This window comes from Mauremys reevesii, linkage group 3 (assembly GCF_016161935.1).
Source record: "Mauremys reevesii isolate NIE-2019 linkage group 3, ASM1616193v1, whole genome shotgun sequence".
Taxonomy (NCBI): Eukaryota; Metazoa; Chordata; order Testudines; family Geoemydidae; genus Mauremys; species Mauremys reevesii.
Window position 1 is genome coordinate 4,051,921 of NC_052625.1, and position 21,804 is coordinate 4,073,724.

Consider the following 21,804-nt stretch of genomic DNA (forward strand, 5'->3'; position numbering starts at 1 on the left):
CTATGTTTTCAAAATAATATTGCAAGATATACAATCATCATCAATGGGATATGGAAAAAATATTAAATTATCTTAATATGATCCACAAAATGTCCCAAATTACACTCTATTCTAAGAGGTCAGTTAACAGTGAACTGGTCTTCAATTGCTGGTACAGTTTATAACTAGAGTTCTACTTGGGCAAAAAACCCACTACTTTGCACAATATAAGGGTGTGGACAACAACGTACAAAATCTCAGTGTAATGGATAATATTAAAGAAAAGTCATGCAGGAGAATGAATCATGCATTCCAGGGGAAAATCTTTTTATTCTAAATTAGGGCTCTGGGAGAGAGTTTGGGTGCGGGAGGGGTGCCAGATCAGGGAGCCGCTCACCGCGGGCAGCTCCCTGCAAGCAGTGACCCGTCTCGGCTGCTCCTAAGTGGAGGCATAGCAGGCAGCACTGTGCGCTGCCTCTGACTGCAGCCGCTGCCCCCGCAGCTCCCATTGGCCATGGTTCCCAGCCAATGGGAACTGCATTGCTAGCACTGAGGGCGGGGGCAGCGTGTGGAGCCGCCTGTCACACCTCCACCTAGGAGCAGTTTGTGGGGAGCTGCCCGAGGTGAGAAGCCCCCGGATCCAGCACCCCAAGCCCAACTCCCTCCCAGAGCACACGCTCCACACCACCTCCCACACCCCAATCCTCTGCCGGCCCCGTACCAACAGCACTATAGACCGGAATTTCAATAAAGATCAGAAATGCCGGTTTACAGAGCTTTTCGGTTCATGAAGTACCGGATAAAACAGCTTTTATTGTATGTCATGCAGTATCTCATCATGCATGACCTATAATTGTAGCTTTGCTCTTCTGCTAGTTTTATACTCTTAATTTGGAACAAATGTATTGTGTAGGCTTGAGCTGTACATGAAATTCACTTTCCCATTTACTTTTCATAGTTTTTCAACAAGTGTATTCGAATATGCACAGTGGACCAATAATTCATAATTGGATATTGCAGTTGCTATTCCTGAAACTGTAATTAAGTGGTCAGTAATAAAATTTGGAAGTATAACACTTCGATATTAAATACTACTGGCTGCTGATAAGGTAACTCCTGATCAGTTGACAATACAAATGTACCTTAGTTGTTCAAAGACAGCCAATCATAAGATCGTGTACATCTTCCATTAATATGGTATCACCATTTTTCCCAGTCTCCCAGTGGAAGGAATGACTAATGATTCTTAGCATTTCATTCACCCATAAAGGAGAATGCTTACTGAATAACACTTAAGTCATACAGCAAATTCCATTGTCCTTATTTTATTAAAAACGTGTTCAACTTTTTAGATAATGTTGGTAGTTTTACAAAAAAAAGAGAATTAAGTCTTTGGGATTTTAGTAAACATCCAAATAAAACAGTCTCAACTAATCAGCATGCAGGAATTTTGTAAATTATGGTTGCATATCCGCAGTTTTCCCTCCCACCTTGTTCTGCAATTTCTTGCACTCTGTCTGTGGTTGTCTGAGGGGCATAATCACTATTGTTATTTAGCACCCATACAATGAAGAGAAATATATCCATTCTGATTAGCTATTGAAATCCCTCTGCAGTGACTGGCTACTGGATTCAGTATTTTAAATGGTCTGCCAGAAACAGAATTGGCTGTCTCAGAAATCTAACTCTCTTTGGCCGAGAAAGAAAAATCCCTTGGACTCAAGTCTCCTATCCTACTTAGTTCCATTGGATCTTAAGAAAAATGTTCATATTTATGTTTTCCACTGAGGACAATCTCAAGAACCTCCCTTCTCAATTCACTTTTGAAATGTAATGTAAACAAAAATTGTGGTTATTCTAGGGAGAAGAGTCTTGTTGATTTATAATGAAAGAAAAGGAGTGGGGGAATTTAAACTGTACATTGGTCTCTCTATATGACATAAGGGCTGGGATATTCAAATTGCTAGCCTGCGGAGTGAAAGAGTGGGGCTTGCAGAGCCTGGAGTGGGGTGCTTGTGTTGCCAGCAGGCAGCAACCTGTAGTTTTGGGCAAGTTCCCCCAGGGAGCACAGACAAGGCTCCCTCGCGCTGTAAGGAGGCAGTAGTGATTCACCCTGTACCCCTTGGTAAACCCAAAAGAGTCTTAACGGTACAGTGACCAATATGAGAATACTAACCTCCAAATAGAAACAATCAAACTATATATCAGAAAACCCCTAATAATTAGGAAGGGTACTAGCTTAGTTAGGCAGCGCATTCTTCAGGATCCAGTGACCAAAAGCTGCACTCCTAGAGGACTCTGCATTCCCTTACAGTGTTAATGAAGGCACGGAGAGAAGCCCAGGGTGGAGATTTCCTGACACGATGGACAGTCCCTTCTATGCCCACAATATAACTACTAACCAAGTAGTGAGTGCGATTATTCCTGTATGGGGAGCCTTTTGGAAATGAATACAGGATCCCTTAAGAGCTGCCATGACTTATGGGGAAATGTGGAATTTGAAACCGGTTCCAAAAAAGTAGGATGGACCACATACAAAACAAAAGATCTTGGCATTATGAAAAAGAGTTGTTCCATTTGGGCAATATTTTACAGCTCTAATATCATCTAGGGAATTCTAATTCACTTCCTTGGGCAGGATGTGTTCAGACGGAAGGGAAGGAAATTTCCTAAGTAATGATGTGGGAACAGTTCTAAGAACTGCTTATCTGTGAAAAACAGGAGGAAGAGTTCTTTACACAAGAGATCTCCCTACTCATTAATTCTTTGAACAAAGGTGGTAGCAATGAGGAACATCGGTTTAATAGAAAGATAATGGAAGGCAGCTTTTGCCAGAGGCTTGAAAGGAGATTTGTTGAGAGCATTCAGAATGAAATTAAGGTTCCATTCTGCTAACTGGTTCTGACTGGCGGTTGACAGCATTTAGCACACTGGAAAAAGTCAAGTGATGTGAGAATGCAGGATGAGGTTGTCATTGTTTAGTCAGGATCTGAGAGTTGGTATGTGACATTCAAGGGTGTTGTAACTCAGTCTTCTGATACAGCCCTTTAACAAAAACTCCAAAAGGAAGGAGAGGTGTGCCTCAAGGGGAGGGATACTTCTGGTGCAGCACCCACTAAAGAAACTGCCAATTGCTCCAATATGCCTGATTTGTAGAGTCCTCCTTGGATGTAAGCAAAACATCAATCAGATGAGAAGAGTAGCCAAAGGTTTGGAGAATTATTTTGTTAACATCCAGGCCTGAAGTTTCTAAAATGACTAGTGATTTTTGGTGCCCAATTGAAACACATACAAGGAACCTGATTTTCGAAATGTGCTACGTACGCTTGCTTGCTGACACTCCTGTGTCTTGATGGGCACCCAGAACTGAAGCACCAAAAAAATCACCAATCATTTTTAAAAGGTAGATCTCAAGCTGCTACACACATGTTGTGTGGGTCCAGGGGCAGAATTGGATCTGATCAGAACTGATGGAGAAGGTTCCTTGTTTGAGGGAGTTGCCATGGTTCTGATATAGATAGGCTGAATACAAACTAGGGAAACAAGGTCTCATGGGACAGTGACAGGACTTGAGGATGACTTTAGCCTTTTGGCAAATACATATGCATTTCTTTGGCAGAAAAGGCATGTGTTTAGGGGTTGACCAGTTTAAGAAAGAGCATCCACCCTCTCAATGGGAAGATCCTTGTGCCTAAATCAAGACAGAACCAAAATTTGTTTAGATGTCTCTTTGTGGAAGGCACTACAATAGCACCATCTTGTTAGTTTGGCATCTGCCATGAATGATGGTGGATCTGCTAGTCAGTCTTTTGAGGCACTGAAATTTCCCTAGATATAGCTGAGAAGTCAACCACTGAACCTTTTCTATCTCCCAGAGGATCCAGATGACAGTGTCAGAGACAGGTTTCATTTTTCCCCTGTCCATTTTTACCAGTGGCCACAGTTCAAATGTCAAACTTCTTAAATATAATCTGTGTAGTGATTGGGGGAAGAGGCTGCTGAATGGCTAGATCCAGTGCCCAGAGTGCCACAGAGTTTGATGGTGATCTGAAATTCCAACTTGGACTACAGTCGCTGTCATTATCTATATGCCCCATAAAGCCTCTCCAACCTTTGACGCTTGTTTTGGTTATGATCCTGAAGATTCATGGGTTTGCCAAAGACAGGGGCGGCTCTAGGCATTTTGCCGCCCCAAGCACAGCAGGCAGGCTGTCTTTGGCGGCTTGCCTGCGGGAGGTCCCCGGTCCCGTGAATTTGGCGGCAGCCTGTGGGAGGTCCGCCGAAGCCGCGGGACCAGCGGACCCTCCACAGGCATGCCGCCGAAGGCAACCTGCCTGTCACCCTCGCGGCGACTGGCAGAGCGCCCCCCGCACGCGCTTGGCATGCTGGTGCCTGGAGCCGCCCCTGGCCAAAGGCTTGTCTCTCATCAGGTATATGTTCCACAGTGGAACAATTTCCGGACCCAAGTGAAATGGGAAGTCAAAGCCTCTTGATGAGAGGACTACTCAATCCCACTTCATGAAAGCTTGAAGAAACCATATACTGTCCAGTGAACAGTGTCTGCAGCTGAGACTAACAGATCTAGAGGAGGGAGAGCATGATTAGCATGGTCTCGTACAGAAGACGAGAGAAAAACTTCCTTCAGTTACTGGGCTTTCCAGAAGAACAACCTTGGATGGTGAGAAAACAAACAAAACCAAATCTCAAAAGTAAATGGGATCCTGTGACTGAGTCAGAGCACTTCTCTCTGTTTCACAATGAGCCTGTGGAATTGCAGAATGGAGAGTGCCTGATGCAGATGAAGCGGAGATGTCTGGAAAGTGTTCACAGCCTAGAAAACTCCCTCCTATTTAAAACTAACATCATTTCCTTCTTTCTTCATTGTAGCAATCACTATTGTCCTAAGTTTAAAATGGTGGGGCAGAGGAGATGCCAAAGGGGAGGTCTGGTCAGGATACATGCTGCAAGTGCATCTTAGGCCAGGTTACACTCAGTGGTCTAGAGGGCAACACATGGAGCAACTACTGAAATGGGCTTATGCCAATCTATAAGGGGCTGCAGGAGTCCCTTTGGGAATGACCATGGAAAGATCTGCTGGAGCCACACTCACGAAGACAGCAGGAACCATCTGCATGCAGCGGAGATGAAAGTGGCAGGAAAAAAGTGAGAAAATGAAGAGTCGGTAGCTGAAAGAAAAGCAGAGCTGAAGTGCAGGACAATGCTGCTGGAGGCAGAGAAACTGGAGCTGTAGTCCCAAGGAAGTTGCTAAAGGACATTTTTGTATGTTAAGGAGGAAAATCTACACAGGACTGCCTCCAAAACTGGAGTCAGTGCAGCTTAAGCTATCATATATATTGGCAGATACAGTTTCTGAGAAGCTGATGTAAAAAGGCATCATTTTGTTCCATATTTATTATTCTCAATGGACTTCCACATGAAATTCTCAGTTTACAAACCAAAACAAGACTTGGGTTTAGTTGGTAGCACAGCATGTTCCACCTAGTACAGAGTCTGAAGAAATGAAATGGTGCTCTCACTACTTTACACATAACTAGCAACCATCACCAACAACAGATACAGGAGTCTCTGGCCATTTGAAGACCCAGGAGCAGAACAGAGAAAAGCTTGCTGGCCTAATTTTCACATTGCATTGCTAAAGCAGAGAAGGGCTGGAAAAGAGAACAGGTACAGTAGGGCAGTACCAAATGCCAAGACAATCACATTTCTGATCTAGCTCTTTGAATGTTCGTGGTTTTGTCAGTATGTATGTTAATGTTTGTATTCATTCTATACTGTAATTACATTTTGGATATTAAAACATTAAAAACATACACATTTTCTAATCTTTCAAATGGATGTTTAAAGGAACTGCCAAACAAAATATGCTAAGAAATATCTCCTAGACACAGTGAAAAAAGTTTAAGACATTACAGTTAATGCATAATACTGACCTACTTTATATATATTTTCCCTCCGTTCCTTAGAAATATTCATACAACTTAACCCTTAGACTGAAAAACTGTTCTATAGAGGCAAAAGCAAGTACAGCAATTGAACAAAACTTTAGCTTTGAAAAACAAAAATAAAGACACAAAACCAAGGTTGACAAAGAAAATCAGAAGGTGAAATATACCAGGTTAGATCTTGCAGTGTAGTATATTTCTTCTGAACTGTCCAAAAAATCGTTACTGTTGGGCTGTTCATTAGACAGAGACCAAGAAACTCAGGTTATTTACTTTGAGACTGAAAGCCAGATGTACACAAAGGGAAATTGTTTTGCCAACACAATTTTGTTAATGCAAATGCAAACTTAAACCACATTAAACAGCTTCTGACAAAGCTTACATTTCATATTACATAATAATTAATTTAGTATAAAGTTTAAACATTACTTAACAGCAAAAAAGCAAAAAGAACCAAAGAACTACCATAATAAATTGGAATGAGCAATTATCAATATATTCCCCTCCCTCAATCCCCCCCATTCCAGGGTTTTTTGTCACCTGTTAGAATACTGGAGATTATTGCAAACTTCTACCCTCAATCTCTCTTCCTACAAGACCTTTCATCAAAATGTGTCTTAGAACGAACAAGACTTCTTTTGCAGCCAGTTAGTACTCGGACTTCAATTGACCAGAATGATCTAAATTTAATAATACAATACTCCTTTCCTCAATCTTTGAGACTGACACCACCTCCACAACCCTCTCACAAGGAACCATTCTCTAGCTTCCAAGAATCAACCTGGCTTTTCCACTTTGCAGTATATTAATGAATCAGCCATTAAAGCCATTCATATTTAATTTAATAAAAGCAGGTACCTGTAAAATATTGGAACTACTTAAGTGTAAATGTTTTTTTCCAGATTACCGTTACATTTCTATGTAGTTCAAAGTAACCTCATAAATATCAAAATAACGGTTTTGTTTCACTTGTATGCATGTTTTCTTCATCTATGGTCAGACTGAACATGAGCTCAAATAATTTGGTAGGGTATTATAGGAAAGCTGCTGCCAAGCCCTCAGGAATAAGGTGCTGAAAAACCTTTTAAAAGAAGAATATCTGAAGATGTCCTAAATAAAGAAATTCCTTTATCTTTAGAGCGAAGTACAGTCCTTCATGCTTCCCATTACTAGGCAGGCAATTAAGCACTTCCTTTCCCTCCTCAGAAATATCCAAATAAACAGTTCTAGCTCCTCCTCATGGGCAGGGAGATAAACACAGGGGTTTAGGCAGTGGTTGTCTGTCTTTTTGACAGAGTCAAAACAAAGAGTTCTGGTTCTCCCTTCTGGCAAGGGAACCTTTTGTGTTGGTTTTCCCTATCAGCAGGATTAATCTTTTCTTGCAGCCAGAGAGACAACTAAGGTTCCAAAAGGCAATACTCCTGTGTGTTTCAACTCAATGTGGAGTGAACTTCAATTCCTCCCTTCCAAGAACATCTGCCAAAAAACCCGCTCCTGATGGCTGTGACTTAAGCCGCAGAAAAAAGTTTTCCCCTCAAAAACACACTGTTGTCCTGTAAAGCTGTTCAGCTGGGTGATGGGGACATACACCCAGTCACAGGAATTTTAAAATCAAAATGTACAATCTAAAAAGGGCTGCTTTTTCAATTTTAAGCTATATCTTCTTCATTAAAATCTATTTTGCAATTGTCATGTCACATTTTCAAGAACTTCTCTAAGAACAAAAAGAATAACACAAAAGTGAGAAAATATTTAAAGGCATGTAGAACTAAAGATTGTGCTAATCATAATAGTTTACACAATGTATATTACAGTGAGGCAGACTACAGAGAAGGGGAGTAAGAGTACTGACATTGTAAGGTGATTTCGGTAAGACTCGCTCTTAACATACATTTTTCTTGCCAGTTTTAGAATTGCTGATCCTCTGTTTTTCCCATATGTTTAATTATATATATTATATATTATATATATATATAATGCTCTAATCAGCATAGCAATAAGTAATGTGATTATACAGCTATGTAAATGGGAGAATAATTTCTCTCAAGTTGTTGCAGAAATTCTCGTTTGTATTAAATAAGCTACTCCTCTCTGTCCTGTTGGGATACTACAGGCTGCAGTCCGCCTGCCCAAGCCAGCTGCGGTGGAAGAGAGAGTGTGCACACCAACTCACATCTCCAAAGCCAGCTGGCTCTTTACCAGAGGAAAGGGTCAAGGGAGGGAGGAAGGAGGAGCTCTTGTAGTGCACTGCAAGAGAAGTGTGCCAGCTCTGCTCTTGCAAGGCTCTTTTGCCAAAGGAGTACAGCTCCAGGCCCGCTCCCTTCCTAAGAACCTGATCTCCAGGGGGAGGAGCTCATTGATAAAATTGCTTGGGGGGAGAGAGAAGGTACTATGTCACAAGTCAACCTTTTTTCTCATTTGCAGGATGTAGAATCTGAGGCATAAAACCCATGCAATATGTTACTCACAAACTCATGATGTGGCTCTGTCTCCTTCCTTAATGGAGGATTGAACTTTATTTGACCAACTATAGAGGAAAAAAATAAAGTCAAGATCTGGTTCGCTTACTGTGAGAAACGATTCAGTTTCTAGTAGCAGCTGCCCACTAACTAAGCATAATTCAGTTTTATGCACATATTATACTTCCATTGATCTGTATTTCTGACACACGCATGCCCTTAGTGCCATGAGCTCAGAACCCTTTAGAAAGCAGCAAGCTCTAGGGGTTGCACATCCTTGCTTCTGTTCAGAGCTATATAAGGGACTGCACTTAGGTCCTCATCATCCACACATGAGAAGGATCACAAAAAGGATTCAGAAGCAGCATGGTAGGGGAGAATAACTCTGCAAGGCAACTCATAACTTTAGTTACAGGTGAGTAAATCTTTTCTGTGAATTGCTTTTTCAGATCCGTACTGTTGGGAGATTTAACTAGCAGTAAAAAGCCCTGATGAAGGATTGAGGAGTACTAATTAAATTTTCCAGCACTGCTCTTCTGCAAGAGACATTGGCCATTGTACCTAAAGTTGGATACAATGTTCTTGAGTTCTTGAAGCTCAAGAATTCCAAAGTTACTATTAGTTTATAAATCCCAAGATACCAAACCCAAAATTTAAACTGCATTTGTTTTTGGAGAAAGGGAAGTCCTTCCTTCTGATCTGACCTCTTGGCAGACTCTCCCTCCACCAAGTTGCGTGTGACCATTTCAGTTTGAAAATAAAACTAATGATCTTAAAACAATAGTCGAATGAGAGATGTCAGTGTTATGCTCAGGGTTTTCTTAGCAGTGGTTTCTTTACCATCACCATAAGGTTTCAGGGGGCTTTCACTCCAACTTTAAATGAAACATTTTCTTAATAGCTGGCCCAAAAGTTTAATGCCAGCAATATTCAAAGTAAAGTACCAAGTTGCAATGCATAGCAGTATTATGATGACATTTTCCTCAGCCCTAGGGTGAAGACAGAATCTTGCACCACTCTCTGGAAACCCTCTCTGAAGAATAGCTTGAAGTGGCATTGAAAGTCTCTGAGAGGAACCTATGTTAAACCCTATTTCACTAGGCTGTAGTAGTAGAGAGATTTGAAGCACTGTTGGAAAACAAAATGGTATGGACCGCTACATATTTTGAGAGAGAGAGAGAGAGTATCAATAACACTCTTTTGTATAATTTTTAAAATCACACTGTTTTGTATAATCTGTTCCTATGTTCACAATAAGTGAAATTGTGTATAAATTCATTCTGTGCTGCCTCTTAATAAAAATATTCCTAGTTATGGTATCAAGTATCAGGGGGTAGACATGTTAGTCTGTATCCACAAAAACAACAAGGAGTCCCATGAAAGCTTATGCCCAAATAAATCTGTGAGTCTTTAAGGTGCCACCAGACTCCTTCTAGGTAAGGTAGATAGACAAAAGCTCAGTTTAAGCTAATTTCAAGTTATTATAACCTTTAATATTCTTAATTTAACAAAGTATATACATGCTTACAGTTTATTTCAGAGCGTGTTTTTTCTTCTCTCACATTTCTACTTGTTGAATGAATTCTATGAGGCACAAGGGGCTAGAAAAGAAAAAAAAAGTGTTATTACCAAAAGTATATACCTTCTATTATGTGAAGATACAGTTGTCCTGTAATATGTATTTTACTCATCTCCTTAGAATATTTTTAAATGTCTGATACAAGCAAAGTCTAAAAACAAAACAAAATACAGAGTATGTTTTGCATTTTAAAGACACACCACTACATTAGACTGCCGTCCAGGGTACCAACAATATATATTGCCATTATATCTGTACAGTTTGTGCCAGTCTAGCTGAGTGTGCAATGGTTTTATAGATGTTACATATGTCAGTCAGAATTTAAAGGGACAGTGGTAAGTCTGTATTTATCCTAATTTGTCTGTTTCCTTCTTATACTTGCAAAATCTAAATACCTGAATGTTTTCCAAATAAATAGGACAGCAACTAGTCCGGCAGTCAAAGTTTGGCTCCTGAGCTTGGTGTCAAGCGCCTCAAGCTACAGGAACTGCAATGGCAACAGACGACCACTGGTAGAGTGAAGTATGCCTAAGTGGCATTAACAGGATCATTAGGGAGCTGCAGCCAGCCCTCCTCAGATGAAAAAACAGATAGGGCTTTGAGAAGGGAGAATAGGAATATTTAAAAAATAAAACAGGTCATAATTATGACAAAACAACAGAAGCTAAGAAATAGAGCAAGACAACAGCTGGAGTAGCATAGGGGTACAATGTCAATCAAATGTTGTTCCCACCCCTTTGCCCCTAAGGCCCCACCCACCTTTCATCTTAAGGCCTTCCCCCTGGGTTATTACTTCCAGGGTCGAGACTGACATATGACTGAAAACGAGTGGCTCCCCCCATTCTCTCTCTTAATCAGACTGGGTTTCAGCTCAATAGGACCTCCCTGACAACAGATCTGATGAATCAGGGCAAATTCCAGGTCAGAGTGACCAGTTCAGAAGAGGGTAATGTTAGAGATGTCACAACACCTCCCACTGCCATCTACCAATCAGAACGGGTTTCCCTCCCATAGGCCCTCCTGGAAGGGAAACATATAACAATTATAACTGGTATAGCATTAGGGTCTAGGCCAGAACCCTCAATCTCCAGAGCTCAACATTTGGCCAAGTGGCAGCCCCATCCCCATTGCTGTGTGAGAGAGGCCATCTTGATTCAAGAGCGTGTTTTTCAGGAATCGTAGGAAACGCTGAGGGGAAACATGGTCTCCATCACCCCCAGAAGAACTACAGAATTCGTTTTAGCCCTGAGTCACTCTGTCCCTGAGGAGAAAGCAATACATCAGTGACAGTTCTGAAGAGGTGGGAACTGCCAAGGGGAGCCCTTTGGCCCAGCTGTTGATGGTTATGCCAGAATCTGACCCCGAGACCTAAGCGCTTGTGAGGCAGACTAACAAGCACAATGGTCATCCAGTGTCCACCCCCATAGAGAAAGGCGACGATAACTTGCTAGAGTCAGATGAGGTGAATGGAGAAGACACTTAACTAGACTATAAAAAGTGATGATTGAGGATGGGGTGTAATGGGCTAGGAACCAACCTGGGATTGAGTAAATCTAAAAACTGCAGACTGACAGCTGTTTGTTTTTTTCTGAAAGTGTCTCAACAATGCCTTTCTAGAGGACCAGAGGCCCTGGACAGCATTGCATCATAGAGAGAGACCTTGAATCAAGCCCAGCTTGTTTTTGCTCAACACCAAGACAAGAGGAAACTGAGCATGAAGAGGATGATGGCTATATGCACTGAAGAAGGCCCTTGGCATAGAGCTGAGCCAGTGCCATGTCTTGAGCATAAAAATGGTTATGCAATCTATTGTACGCATTTCTGTTTGTGCTATCCTTAATCACTGTCTTAGAGAGAAGCTTTTTGAAGATTGTGAGGGCTGCATTATAGACAGGGTAGGCCAGCAGCGTGAGTTGGACTTCAGAGGATGGAAACTCCAAGCTCCACGCCCTGTGCGCTGACCTGTGTTTGGAAAGCCTATTAAATGCTTTTATTGCCATAGGTTATGGAATGCAATGTCTGTGCTTAATCCAAGAAAATGTAGCACAAGGGATGACCTTGGTAAATGCTGTGGAAAGCGCTCAAGATCCTAACAGTATTTAAACAAAATGATCATACCAAAGAATATCCGCTTAGTGCATTATATTGACTGCCTGACCCACACAAAAAGTTACAGAGCCCCACTTAGGAAAATTATCAAAAGTCTAAAAGAATTAAGTTAGAGAATGGCAAGGGGACAAGCATGCAATATAAAGTATAATAAAACTTGGTACCTGTAAATAAAAATGTCTATTAAAAAAGGTCTTTGTGTCTCTCTGTGTTTCTGTTACAAGGTCTGTGTGGCAGTTAAATAAGATCAAAGTTTTGATGGGGCATCTCTGTTTTCAAGGGTTGTAAGTCTTTTAAATAAAAATAGCTTCAAAGAACCCAGCTATTAGGTCTTTAAGAAAAGAAACCAATTTACAGCAAAAAGCTGAAATGCATGTAGTAGAATTCAGGGGAAATAAAACAAAAACATGAGTTTCAAATAAACCAAAAAAGCTCCTATATTCTGTATAAAACATGGATATTTGAGATGTGTACATAAGTACAACTGACTCAACACCACTTAATTACATTGGTTTAACCATAACCTACTGAAAAAAAGAGGTTGTGTGGAACTATTGCCTTCAGATGTAATCACTAAGGTTAAGATTCTGTCACATGTATTTTTTAGTAGAAGTCAGGGACAGGTCACAGGCAATAAACAAAAATTCACAGAAGCCCAGCTGTTTCAGCAGCCCAGGGGCTACTGCTCCATCAGCCCTGAGACTGGCCGCTGGTCAGCTGTTCTGGCAGCCCTGTGGCTGATTGGGGGCTCCAGCCACACCCCAAAAGTAGTCCCAGAGATCCTGGAAAGTCATGGAATCTGTGACCTTCATGACTGAATTATATCCTTAGTAATCACACATCCATGTTTCCTTAATGCTCCATCAGGGTTCAAGACACTAGGTCCTGTTGGGGCTGGAAAAATAATCAGTAATTCACCCATGGAAAGGGGGGTGGTGAGCTCTGATTAATATTAAATTAAACAAAAGGAAGTATTTTAGGATGAGTAAATAATTAATACATACACAGGGAATTTCAGAGCTGTAGAGATCAAATCAATCTGCTAACTACAGACTTTGAACTTTGTTTGAAACAGCCTGGCATAAAAAACAGAGCTTTTTTGGAGACAGTCTTCTTATAACAGCAACCATCTTTCAAAAATTATTACTACTGGACTGCAGGGACAAGGGGTTTTGCTTGCTTTATAAATCTGAAAATATATATTGTACAATCTTACTCTTTATACATGGCTGTCTTTACTAATAACGATACATGTCTTTATTTCAGTGTGATTTGTTTAGAATGGAAACAGCATCTTCAAGCTGCATTACAGAGGTAATGGCGTTTGAAGGTTACAAAGAGCATTTCCCACTTTTGTTATTATATATATATAAAAAAAAAATGTGGGCCCTATGCCAGGGGAGGGCACTACGACACTGACAGCATAATGCCTGGGGAGAAAGCAGAATTTCAAGACTGGTATCAGAACAACCAATAAGACATTTGACTTGCAGCAGGAGCTTGCGTATTATTGTCAGCAGGATGTCAAAACTGAAATGGGCCTGTATCCTGTACAGAGAAAAGATCATGAAAATGAGATAGCTGTTGCAGTGAAGGGTCCTGACAGAGGTAAACTTGTATATAGATCCTTTCCAGCGCATAATGTCGGCCTCTGTCTACATGGCTATGTACAGATTTATATTTTTACAGCCCAACACCACAGCACTTCTCCCTCCAGACAACTATCACAGACAGAAAAAGCTATTTGACTCCAGCTATCCAGTGGCTGCTGTATATCGCACATGAAGAAAATATATAGATACAATATGCTTTACAGGTAGGATCCTACTTTCTAGACAGTTATGCCGTCACTAACAGGAAATGCACAGCCTTTCAATTTAATGTTTTTTTTCTATAGCTGTGTCACCTATTATGATGAAAAAGCACACAACCTAATGACAGGGATGACTATTGGATTTCTTTATTACAAGACACAGCTCAAGACTGATTTTCTGAAAAGATGAGGATATGAAGTCAGGACCCTCTGGGAACACAAGTGGGAGGTGATGATAGAAATAGATAGGGAGCTTGCACATTCCTTCAACAAAGCCCAATTGCCTCAACTCTGGTGCCGAGGGATGCTCTTTTTGGAGGGAGGTCTAACGCTATTTTCCTGTATTACAAACCTAACCCCAACGAAGAAATCCACTATTACAATTTTCCCAGCCTGCACCCTTTCATAAACAAAACTAAAGCATACCCCATCGAACAAGCCAATATCGTTCATGACAAATTTCGACTCCTCATAAATTATTTTGGAATTCCAAAATTAAACCACACTGCCCACAAGGCCTCTTTCCCCCCAATGTTATCTATCAGAGTGGGTGGCAAACTTATGTTCCCACTATGCCAGATCTGTGTGGAAACTGAGTAGCAGAAGACATGCTCCCATACTGATGAGGAGAGCGCCATCCTGGGGACTTGGTGCACAGTGGAATTGAATGCGGCCATAGCAAAGGGGTGTATGGTGGCAAAAAAAAACAAACCACCTACGAAATTTGGCATTTTGAAGAAAAATCTGACAAACTCTTTTCTAAGTACAGGAACAAGAGACTTCAGGGTATCCAAGCTGGTGCACAAAGAAAAACAAAATAAATAAGTTAATGATTCTAAAAGAAAGAAGGTGTGCATCTATGCCAACATAAGATTATGCTGAACTCCACAGAGCACCAAATTGCTAAATTGTTTTTAAATTCTCTGGGGGGTAAATAAGGCAAAAGAACAAAACTACCCAATACCAGCATCATGAGACTCTTGATGAACTCTTTCAGTACCTATTTTCTCCTAATTATGAGGTTTCATCCTCCAAGTTTATCAATGATGAAACAGCTTGCATGTCTTGGAAGCATACAAAAGAATGCTACATGGTCTCTGGCAATACTAACATCTTCAGGGCTTATTTCACCACCACTTATGGCCATCTTAGAACTATATAACCTGCTAGACAGGTTGCAAAGAGGTGCCTGTACCATGACACAGAGTAGGTGGTATTTGTGAAAAGGGAGGGAGACTGGAACCTCCCTCCAGCGGATTATTTAAGGGACCTCACAAGCGAGACCCTGCCAGATCAACACATCACAGAGTTTGTGTCAGTAAGTCCAAAGTCATATGGGTACAAGCTGTCGGAAGGGAAGGCCTACATGAAAGTCAAAGAGATTACCCTCAACATAGCAAACTGTGATAAGATCTACTTTGACAATTTGACAGATTTAGTCCTAGGTTATAGCATAGACCTAGGGAAGTATAACCCAAAGAAGACACAAGTGCAGCAGTCCTCTACTGTAAGGAACAAAAATCAGTAGCAAATAGAGACAAAGACCCTTAAGAAAATACAAACAGTCACAACATGAGAAAGGTTTAAACCCTGCACTACAGCTTTGGAAAATGGATACATGGTGGAAACCTCCTTTTTTTTGTAATTCTCACAACTATTAGAAAAGTTACTTTATAAAAAATGTGTTGGATAACACTGAGCAAATATCTGTTATGTCTGAGACTACCGTGTGGTGTTACAATTGCAGACAATCTCAGTATAAAGAACTGCTTTGTAAATAACCTTTTATCAATTGTGTGGACGGGTCACCTGATGCTTTTAATGATGACCACTTGTTTCCTACCAATAAAGTAAATAAGATTATTGTAGACTATTTGATTAACTCTGCTTGTGAAAGTGATGAAATTGAGAAAGCCTTTACCAAGTACATGCATTACAAGAATGTGTGCATTATGTATATAGTTCAAAACGTATTTTGTCGGGAAGGGGGGGAAAGAGGGGAGAGGAAGAGTTGCACAATTAACCGAAACACAAAGTACATGATTCTGGTTAAAAAAAACCAGGAATAAAATTACAAATTATTATGCTTGCTCTGCAAATGTATGCTAGCAATGCAGAATTCTTTCTAGAAGCTACTGAAGCTACCAAAAGAACTTATGGCTATCTGGTGGTGGATTTAAATACTTCTACACCAGAGGTTTATAGATTAAGAACTAGGATTTTCCATCCAGACTGGCCCACGGTTTATACTTTGAAAAGAACAGCTGGGTATAAAAAGAAATGAATTTTTGGTAAGTCCTTTTTAACAGTTCTGGCTCATTTAGAGACTGCTACAGAGGATACTCCCAATACAGATCTCTCTTAGATGAAATGAAGTAACCATAAGGTTTGCTACTAAAGAACAATCATTTGGGGAAGAGATTCCAAAATAGAGAGAATCTCAGTACTCCACATTCATGAACCTGAATATCTATTAACAAAAGAATACAAGTAGGCTTTGTAAACAATTTCTACACCTGTATCTCTATGGGTTTAGGATTTTATTTTTTTTTAATAGTACCATATACGACCTGGTCCTCGTTTAAACAATAATTAAGAACCTAAAATATTAGATACTTTGAAATTATCATTTCACCCTTGCTTTCTGCTTCTTTAAGTTTTTCTTCCGAATTATAACAAATTCTGATAATTTACTTCACTTGTGACAAAATGCCATACTCTAGTTACACATAGATCAAAATGACCTTTTAAAAGCTTTTGAGATCTCAGAATAGACATAGTAAATGCTTTTAGATCTATAAGTGTCAAACTTTTTAAAAAACCATTTACTAGCAAAGCCCATTTACTCCTATGGTTAGCATGTAGTCTCACCTCAGGATCATCATCATCAAAATCATGGTACGTGGAATGATCAGGATTATTCATTTTATCCAATAATTCAATAGCAAGGGTTCGATTTAAGGGCTGTGTAACAAAAGGGTGCTATAAGACAAAGACAAGGGAAAAGAGGAAGATTAAATTAAAACTTCAACACAGTAAGTTTAAAGGTGCTTTCAGCTCAGAACTACTTCAGAAAACACAAACAAAAATCATACCTGTAGTAATTTTTCAGCTGTAGGTCTCTTCTTGGGATTTTTTGTAAGTGCCATTTTCACAAAGTGATGGAAATTATTTGACCTGCAAAATGAAATAGTGAACATTAGACTTCAGTAGTTTAGTGAAATGCATGATTAGTATAATATTATGAGAGCAAAATATGCTTACCATTTCATTTTGTCCTTTAGCTTGGGAGGCTGAAAGTTGCTTTTCGTCATTAAAAACAGTGCTCTGAAAACCGATAACATTTTTGTGATTTTTTTGTATTGTGATTATCCATTACTTTACAAACTTATTTTTGGCTGCAATAAAAAAATCCATCAACCCAAAAAAAGATGAGATGAGGCTACTTGTTTATGCAAAATGCAGCCATTACAAATTTACATGTGTACATTTTGAAAACTTGCATACAATACTACTGGCAATAACCCCTCATATTACAAACTTATCTAGCCAATTATTTAAAAAAATGTTATTCACAGAACTTTACAGCCTGCCATAAACAGATTTTATTTACCAACCTCATGGGATGCAAGTCAAACATAGGAGGCTGAAGTTCTGCAAGTTCTATAGCAGTTATTCCAACGGCCCAAAGATCACACAGTTGGTTATAGCCACCCTTCCTTTCAACTGCAGCAACTTCTGGAGCCATCCTAAAATATATGTTTTTAAGAGAAAAGACATTTCTCTGTTAGATTTCTCTCTCTCTACAACTAACTCAAACACTTTTCAGTGTGAGTCAATGTTTTATTATTCATTTTTCTAGAGCACATTGTATACACAACCTTTTATTTATTTGACTTATTTGTAAGCATTTGAAATCCTGTGATCTACTGAGCTTCAATGGTATTTCAGGGTTTTTTCCACTTTGTCCATTCCACTCTATGGCATTAGTGTTGTGGTGTTCATTCACTCAATTGAGGAGAGCTGGCTGCAAGTCATTCCAAAATCAGTTAACACTCTTGAGTCAGAGAAACTGCAACAGTGAGTTGCAATTTTCTGTCTATATCCTCCCAGGACTGAGCACACTGCCTCCCAAATACCCCAAAGTCTGGCAGCAAATGGACAAAACCAGCCAGTGTTGGCTTTTTAGCCATAGCACAAGTGAGCTATCACTGGTCTACCAAACTAGCCCTACATTTTATGATTAAACTGGAGTACAATCTAATTATAAAGAAAGTTTAAAAACATCAGCCTGGAAAGTGAGAAAATGAAGGTTAGGAAAATTCTATAGGAAAATGCATCTAACTTTTTCACTCCTTGAGTCACCAGACCTGGGATTTATTCCCGACTCTGCACATATGTTCTGTGAGACACTTAACCACTTTGTGTCTCAGTTTCCTCATCTGTAAAATGGAAATAATTATCTACTTCACTGGGGTGTTGAGAGACTTCATTAAAATTTGCAAAGTACTTTGAGATCCTCAGATGAAAAAGTACTATATACTGAACTGATATTCATAAACAGAAGCACCCAATATATTTTAAATTATTGACTAACCAATCTAATGTGAAAACACCTGTTTTGGTTTGTTACAGATACGGTTACATGCTATCATGTTATCAGGCTATGAACTCAATCCAAGCATGGCTGGGTCTCATTAATATGGAAAACCACCAAGAAAAACCTCAGCTGGAGTAGGAGTTCAGTAGATGATACTCTTCCCTCCCAGTCGGTAATAAATCAATGCCCCAGAACAATGGTAGGTGACACAATGTAGCAGGAGAAAAATGAAAACTGCTCTAAACACAGATAGCCTTACCATCTGTGATCAAGAAAGATATGTTTCTTGCATAGCTGTGTTGTTAAGCTTGGTGACTGAACATGTTCCAATATGGATAATTACAGTCTGTTTACCTAAATTTCTTCTCTCATCTCAATTGAGTACATTAGTCTATGTACCCTGTCTTAAATTACTGTGCAACTTCACTTGAGGTGGTTAAAGAGATTGTCATATATATTCAGTTTTAAAGCATTTTGTAATCTTTTTGGGAACATAGGTACTACGTAAGTGTGAGGTCTTATGTTATTACAAAACTAACAAAAAGCACTAAGTTTGCTAGTTTGGCTAAAAGGGGATGAGATGAACGTCTGTCTCTTTTCCTCCCATTATTTTTCTCTTTACCCCCTTAAAAGCGATTCTCAGAATTAACAGGTTAATCAAAATAGAAAAAATCACTTGAACATTTAGTTGCAGACCTATATACTGTTACACATCTTGTATGACACATACATTCAGCTGGGTCCTGAACCAGCAAGGAATCTGGTCAGCAGTTACACCTGCCTCCCACTAGAGACCACTGTGGCACGTGCTGAACAGGCAGCCACTCTGTCTCTCTGATTGTTCTCTAATCCCCCTGCCCTTTTCCAAGCCATTTGGAGCAGGGAAGTTTATATTTGTTGCATTAGTGCCCCAAAGGCAAGAAAAACAAGGAGCTACTGCTGGAAGGAAGAGACCACTGAGAAACAGGAGCTAAGGGAGGAATAGGAGATAGTGTGAGGAGCAAAAGCTAATGCGGAAATGGAAGGCAAGTACCAATGGAGCTAGTACTACCCTATAGCAACGTCCTCCGCTCCCACCCAGCGACCATGCCCTCTCCTCATCAAAAACCCCTGGTTATTTTTAACACGCACACCCCACGCCTTCCCCTCCCTTCCATCTCTTCAAAGGGGCACAAGAAATGAAGTCTTACTTGCTCCCACTGCTCAGGGGACCCATCCAAAGTAAAACCGGTGCCTTTTACCAGCATTAAATCCACACAATATTTTCAAAAGTGATGTTCATGATTATATGCAAATTATTTACAATTATGCAAGTCAGCTTGAAACATTACCTAAGGAGACTGACAAAACTTGGCAGCTACATAGTGGTTTGTGTTAAAAACCACTATAGATCAGGATTACAGTTATCCAGGCACCTCAGCCAGGAAACAGAGCCACAATCCATTTATGCAATCATGAGTGGAAGGTGGTTTGTACAACTGTGAAAGGGAGGTGGGTCCATGTGACACTATATATTAAAAATACAGCCCACACGATGGAAAAGCTTGAACACTTTGTTCATGGGCATATTTCAAGAATACAAATCTGAATGGAGAGACTTGTGCTAATATATACATATTTGTACATAATGTTTTCACACAAAGGATCTCAAAATACTTTTCAAAGAAGCACAGAACAGAGAAATAATGTTTTACAGTAAATATACACAACTCTCTTAAACGCAGCCAGGGAAAGTCATTTCCAGTACACAGATGGAGTAAAAGAAAAAGCTGAAATTTAAAAATGATAAATATGCAAGTAAATATACTTGTAGGCCAGTTATAGCGAGAAAAGACTAAAAGGGTGTGGAGTACTAGTGGAAGGGAAAGGGGGGTGGGATTTAATTTAATACTAGACTAAAGCAAATAGGAAGGTTTTTAAAACAAGATTTGAAGAGGAAGTGGCTGAGAAGAGCATTCCAGACATAGCAAGCACATCTGTTGACACAAACAAGTGAAATGTCTCCCAACCCTGAAGAGTTCCAGGAAAGGCATGTCAGTGAAAAGAAACATTTGAAACCTAAATGGGTGGGTAGAAAAAGTATTTGTAAGATCGGAATTAAAGGGGGCAAACTCCAGGGAGAACTTTAAAATCAGATTCAATGCCTATTAGTCAGCGGTGATGAAATATATAGCTGATACAACTATTTTTCAGAGCATCACAGTACTCTGGTCACAACATTCTGATGTTTCGCTAAGTTTCATATTTGGCATAAGTCGTTAAAAAAATAAAATATATGAGCAATAAACTAAGAGTCTCAAAATGCTTAGTCTAACCAGGAAATTAAGTACAGAAACTTTTTATACAAATTATTATTTTTGGTTTTAAATATCAGAGGGGTAGCCATGTTAGTCTGGATCTGTAAAAGCAGCAAAGAGTCCTGTGGCACCTTAGAGACTAACAGACGTATTGGAGCACGAGCTTTTGTGGGTGAATACCCACTTCGTCGGATGCATGGTATTCACCCACGAAAGCTCATGCTGCAATACGTCTGTTAGTCTATAAGGTGCCACAAGACTCTTTGCTATTTTTGGTTTTGTAAAAGTTATTATTACATTAACTAATCAAGTAAAACACAATTACCAATATGGTGTGCCAATAAAAGATTTCCTTTTGGCAATTGTAGCTGTTATCTGTGCAGATACTCCAAAATCAGCTATAAAAAAAATGAAGATAATTAATTAAAGAAGTAATTATCAAAAGCAAGTAATTAATTATCAACAGGAGAGTTAAGCTTCTTTGTAGTAAAAACGTCTAAATATCCAAAGACACAGAAGCTAATGAGGTTTTTACAGGATCCATCAGAAATTTCCATAGAATCACCTTCTCCAAACCATCCTGCCGAACACACACCACAAGAAACATGAAGAAGGAATTGCAGTGTAGAAGTCCTAACAGACACAAATATGTATATGTTCCCATGTTAGAGTACACCTATGAATTTTATACCATCTATCCATGTAATAAACCCTTTAAAAATCCTCTGGACAAAGTTACTTCCATCCGCTCTGCTTTGGGGAGAGCACACTATATCACTACTTGGGAAACTTTTGTAAAGAACTGAGACATATCTTCATATAGACGTGTAATACGACATATATTAATGCTGATCATAAAATCCATGTTTATTTTGTTAATGTAAAACATGACTAGAAATATTAACATTGATAATATTTTAAAATAATCTTTGACACTACAAAAATAGAAAGGCAGTCAGAGGCAGTTGTAACTGACCAAAGATATTAACACTTTTTGAACAACAT

The 21,804-nt window shown here is 39.6% G+C and overlaps 2 protein-coding genes across 2 annotated transcripts in view; one reads left to right on the plus strand and one right to left on the minus strand.

Annotated features, from left to right (window-relative positions):
• TMEM178A (transmembrane protein 178A) overlaps positions 1 to 21,804 on the plus strand; it is a 156,296-nt gene that overhangs the window by 71,978 nt on the left and 62,514 nt on the right.
• MAP4K3 (mitogen-activated protein kinase kinase kinase kinase 3) overlaps positions 1 to 21,804 on the minus strand; it is a 130,004-nt gene that overhangs the window by 65,115 nt on the left and 43,085 nt on the right. Inside the window, exons 8-15 of one of the 2 annotated variants that reach the window (XM_039532999.1) lie at positions 21,125 to 21,197; positions 17,520 to 17,651; positions 17,167 to 17,229; positions 16,998 to 17,079; positions 16,774 to 16,884; positions 9,930 to 10,002; positions 8,411 to 8,469; positions 6,113 to 6,175 (exon numbers count right to left, since the gene is read on the minus strand). In XM_039532999.1, coding sequence (XP_039388933.1) covers positions 6,113 to 6,175; positions 8,411 to 8,469; positions 9,930 to 10,002; positions 16,774 to 16,884; positions 16,998 to 17,079; positions 17,167 to 17,229; positions 17,520 to 17,651; positions 21,125 to 21,197 — 656 coding nt within the window. The remainder of the gene's footprint in view (positions 1 to 6,112; positions 6,176 to 8,410; positions 8,470 to 9,929; positions 10,003 to 16,773; positions 16,885 to 16,997; positions 17,080 to 17,166; positions 17,230 to 17,519; positions 17,652 to 21,124; positions 21,198 to 21,804) is intronic. The other variant, XM_039533000.1, reaches the window with a different exon arrangement.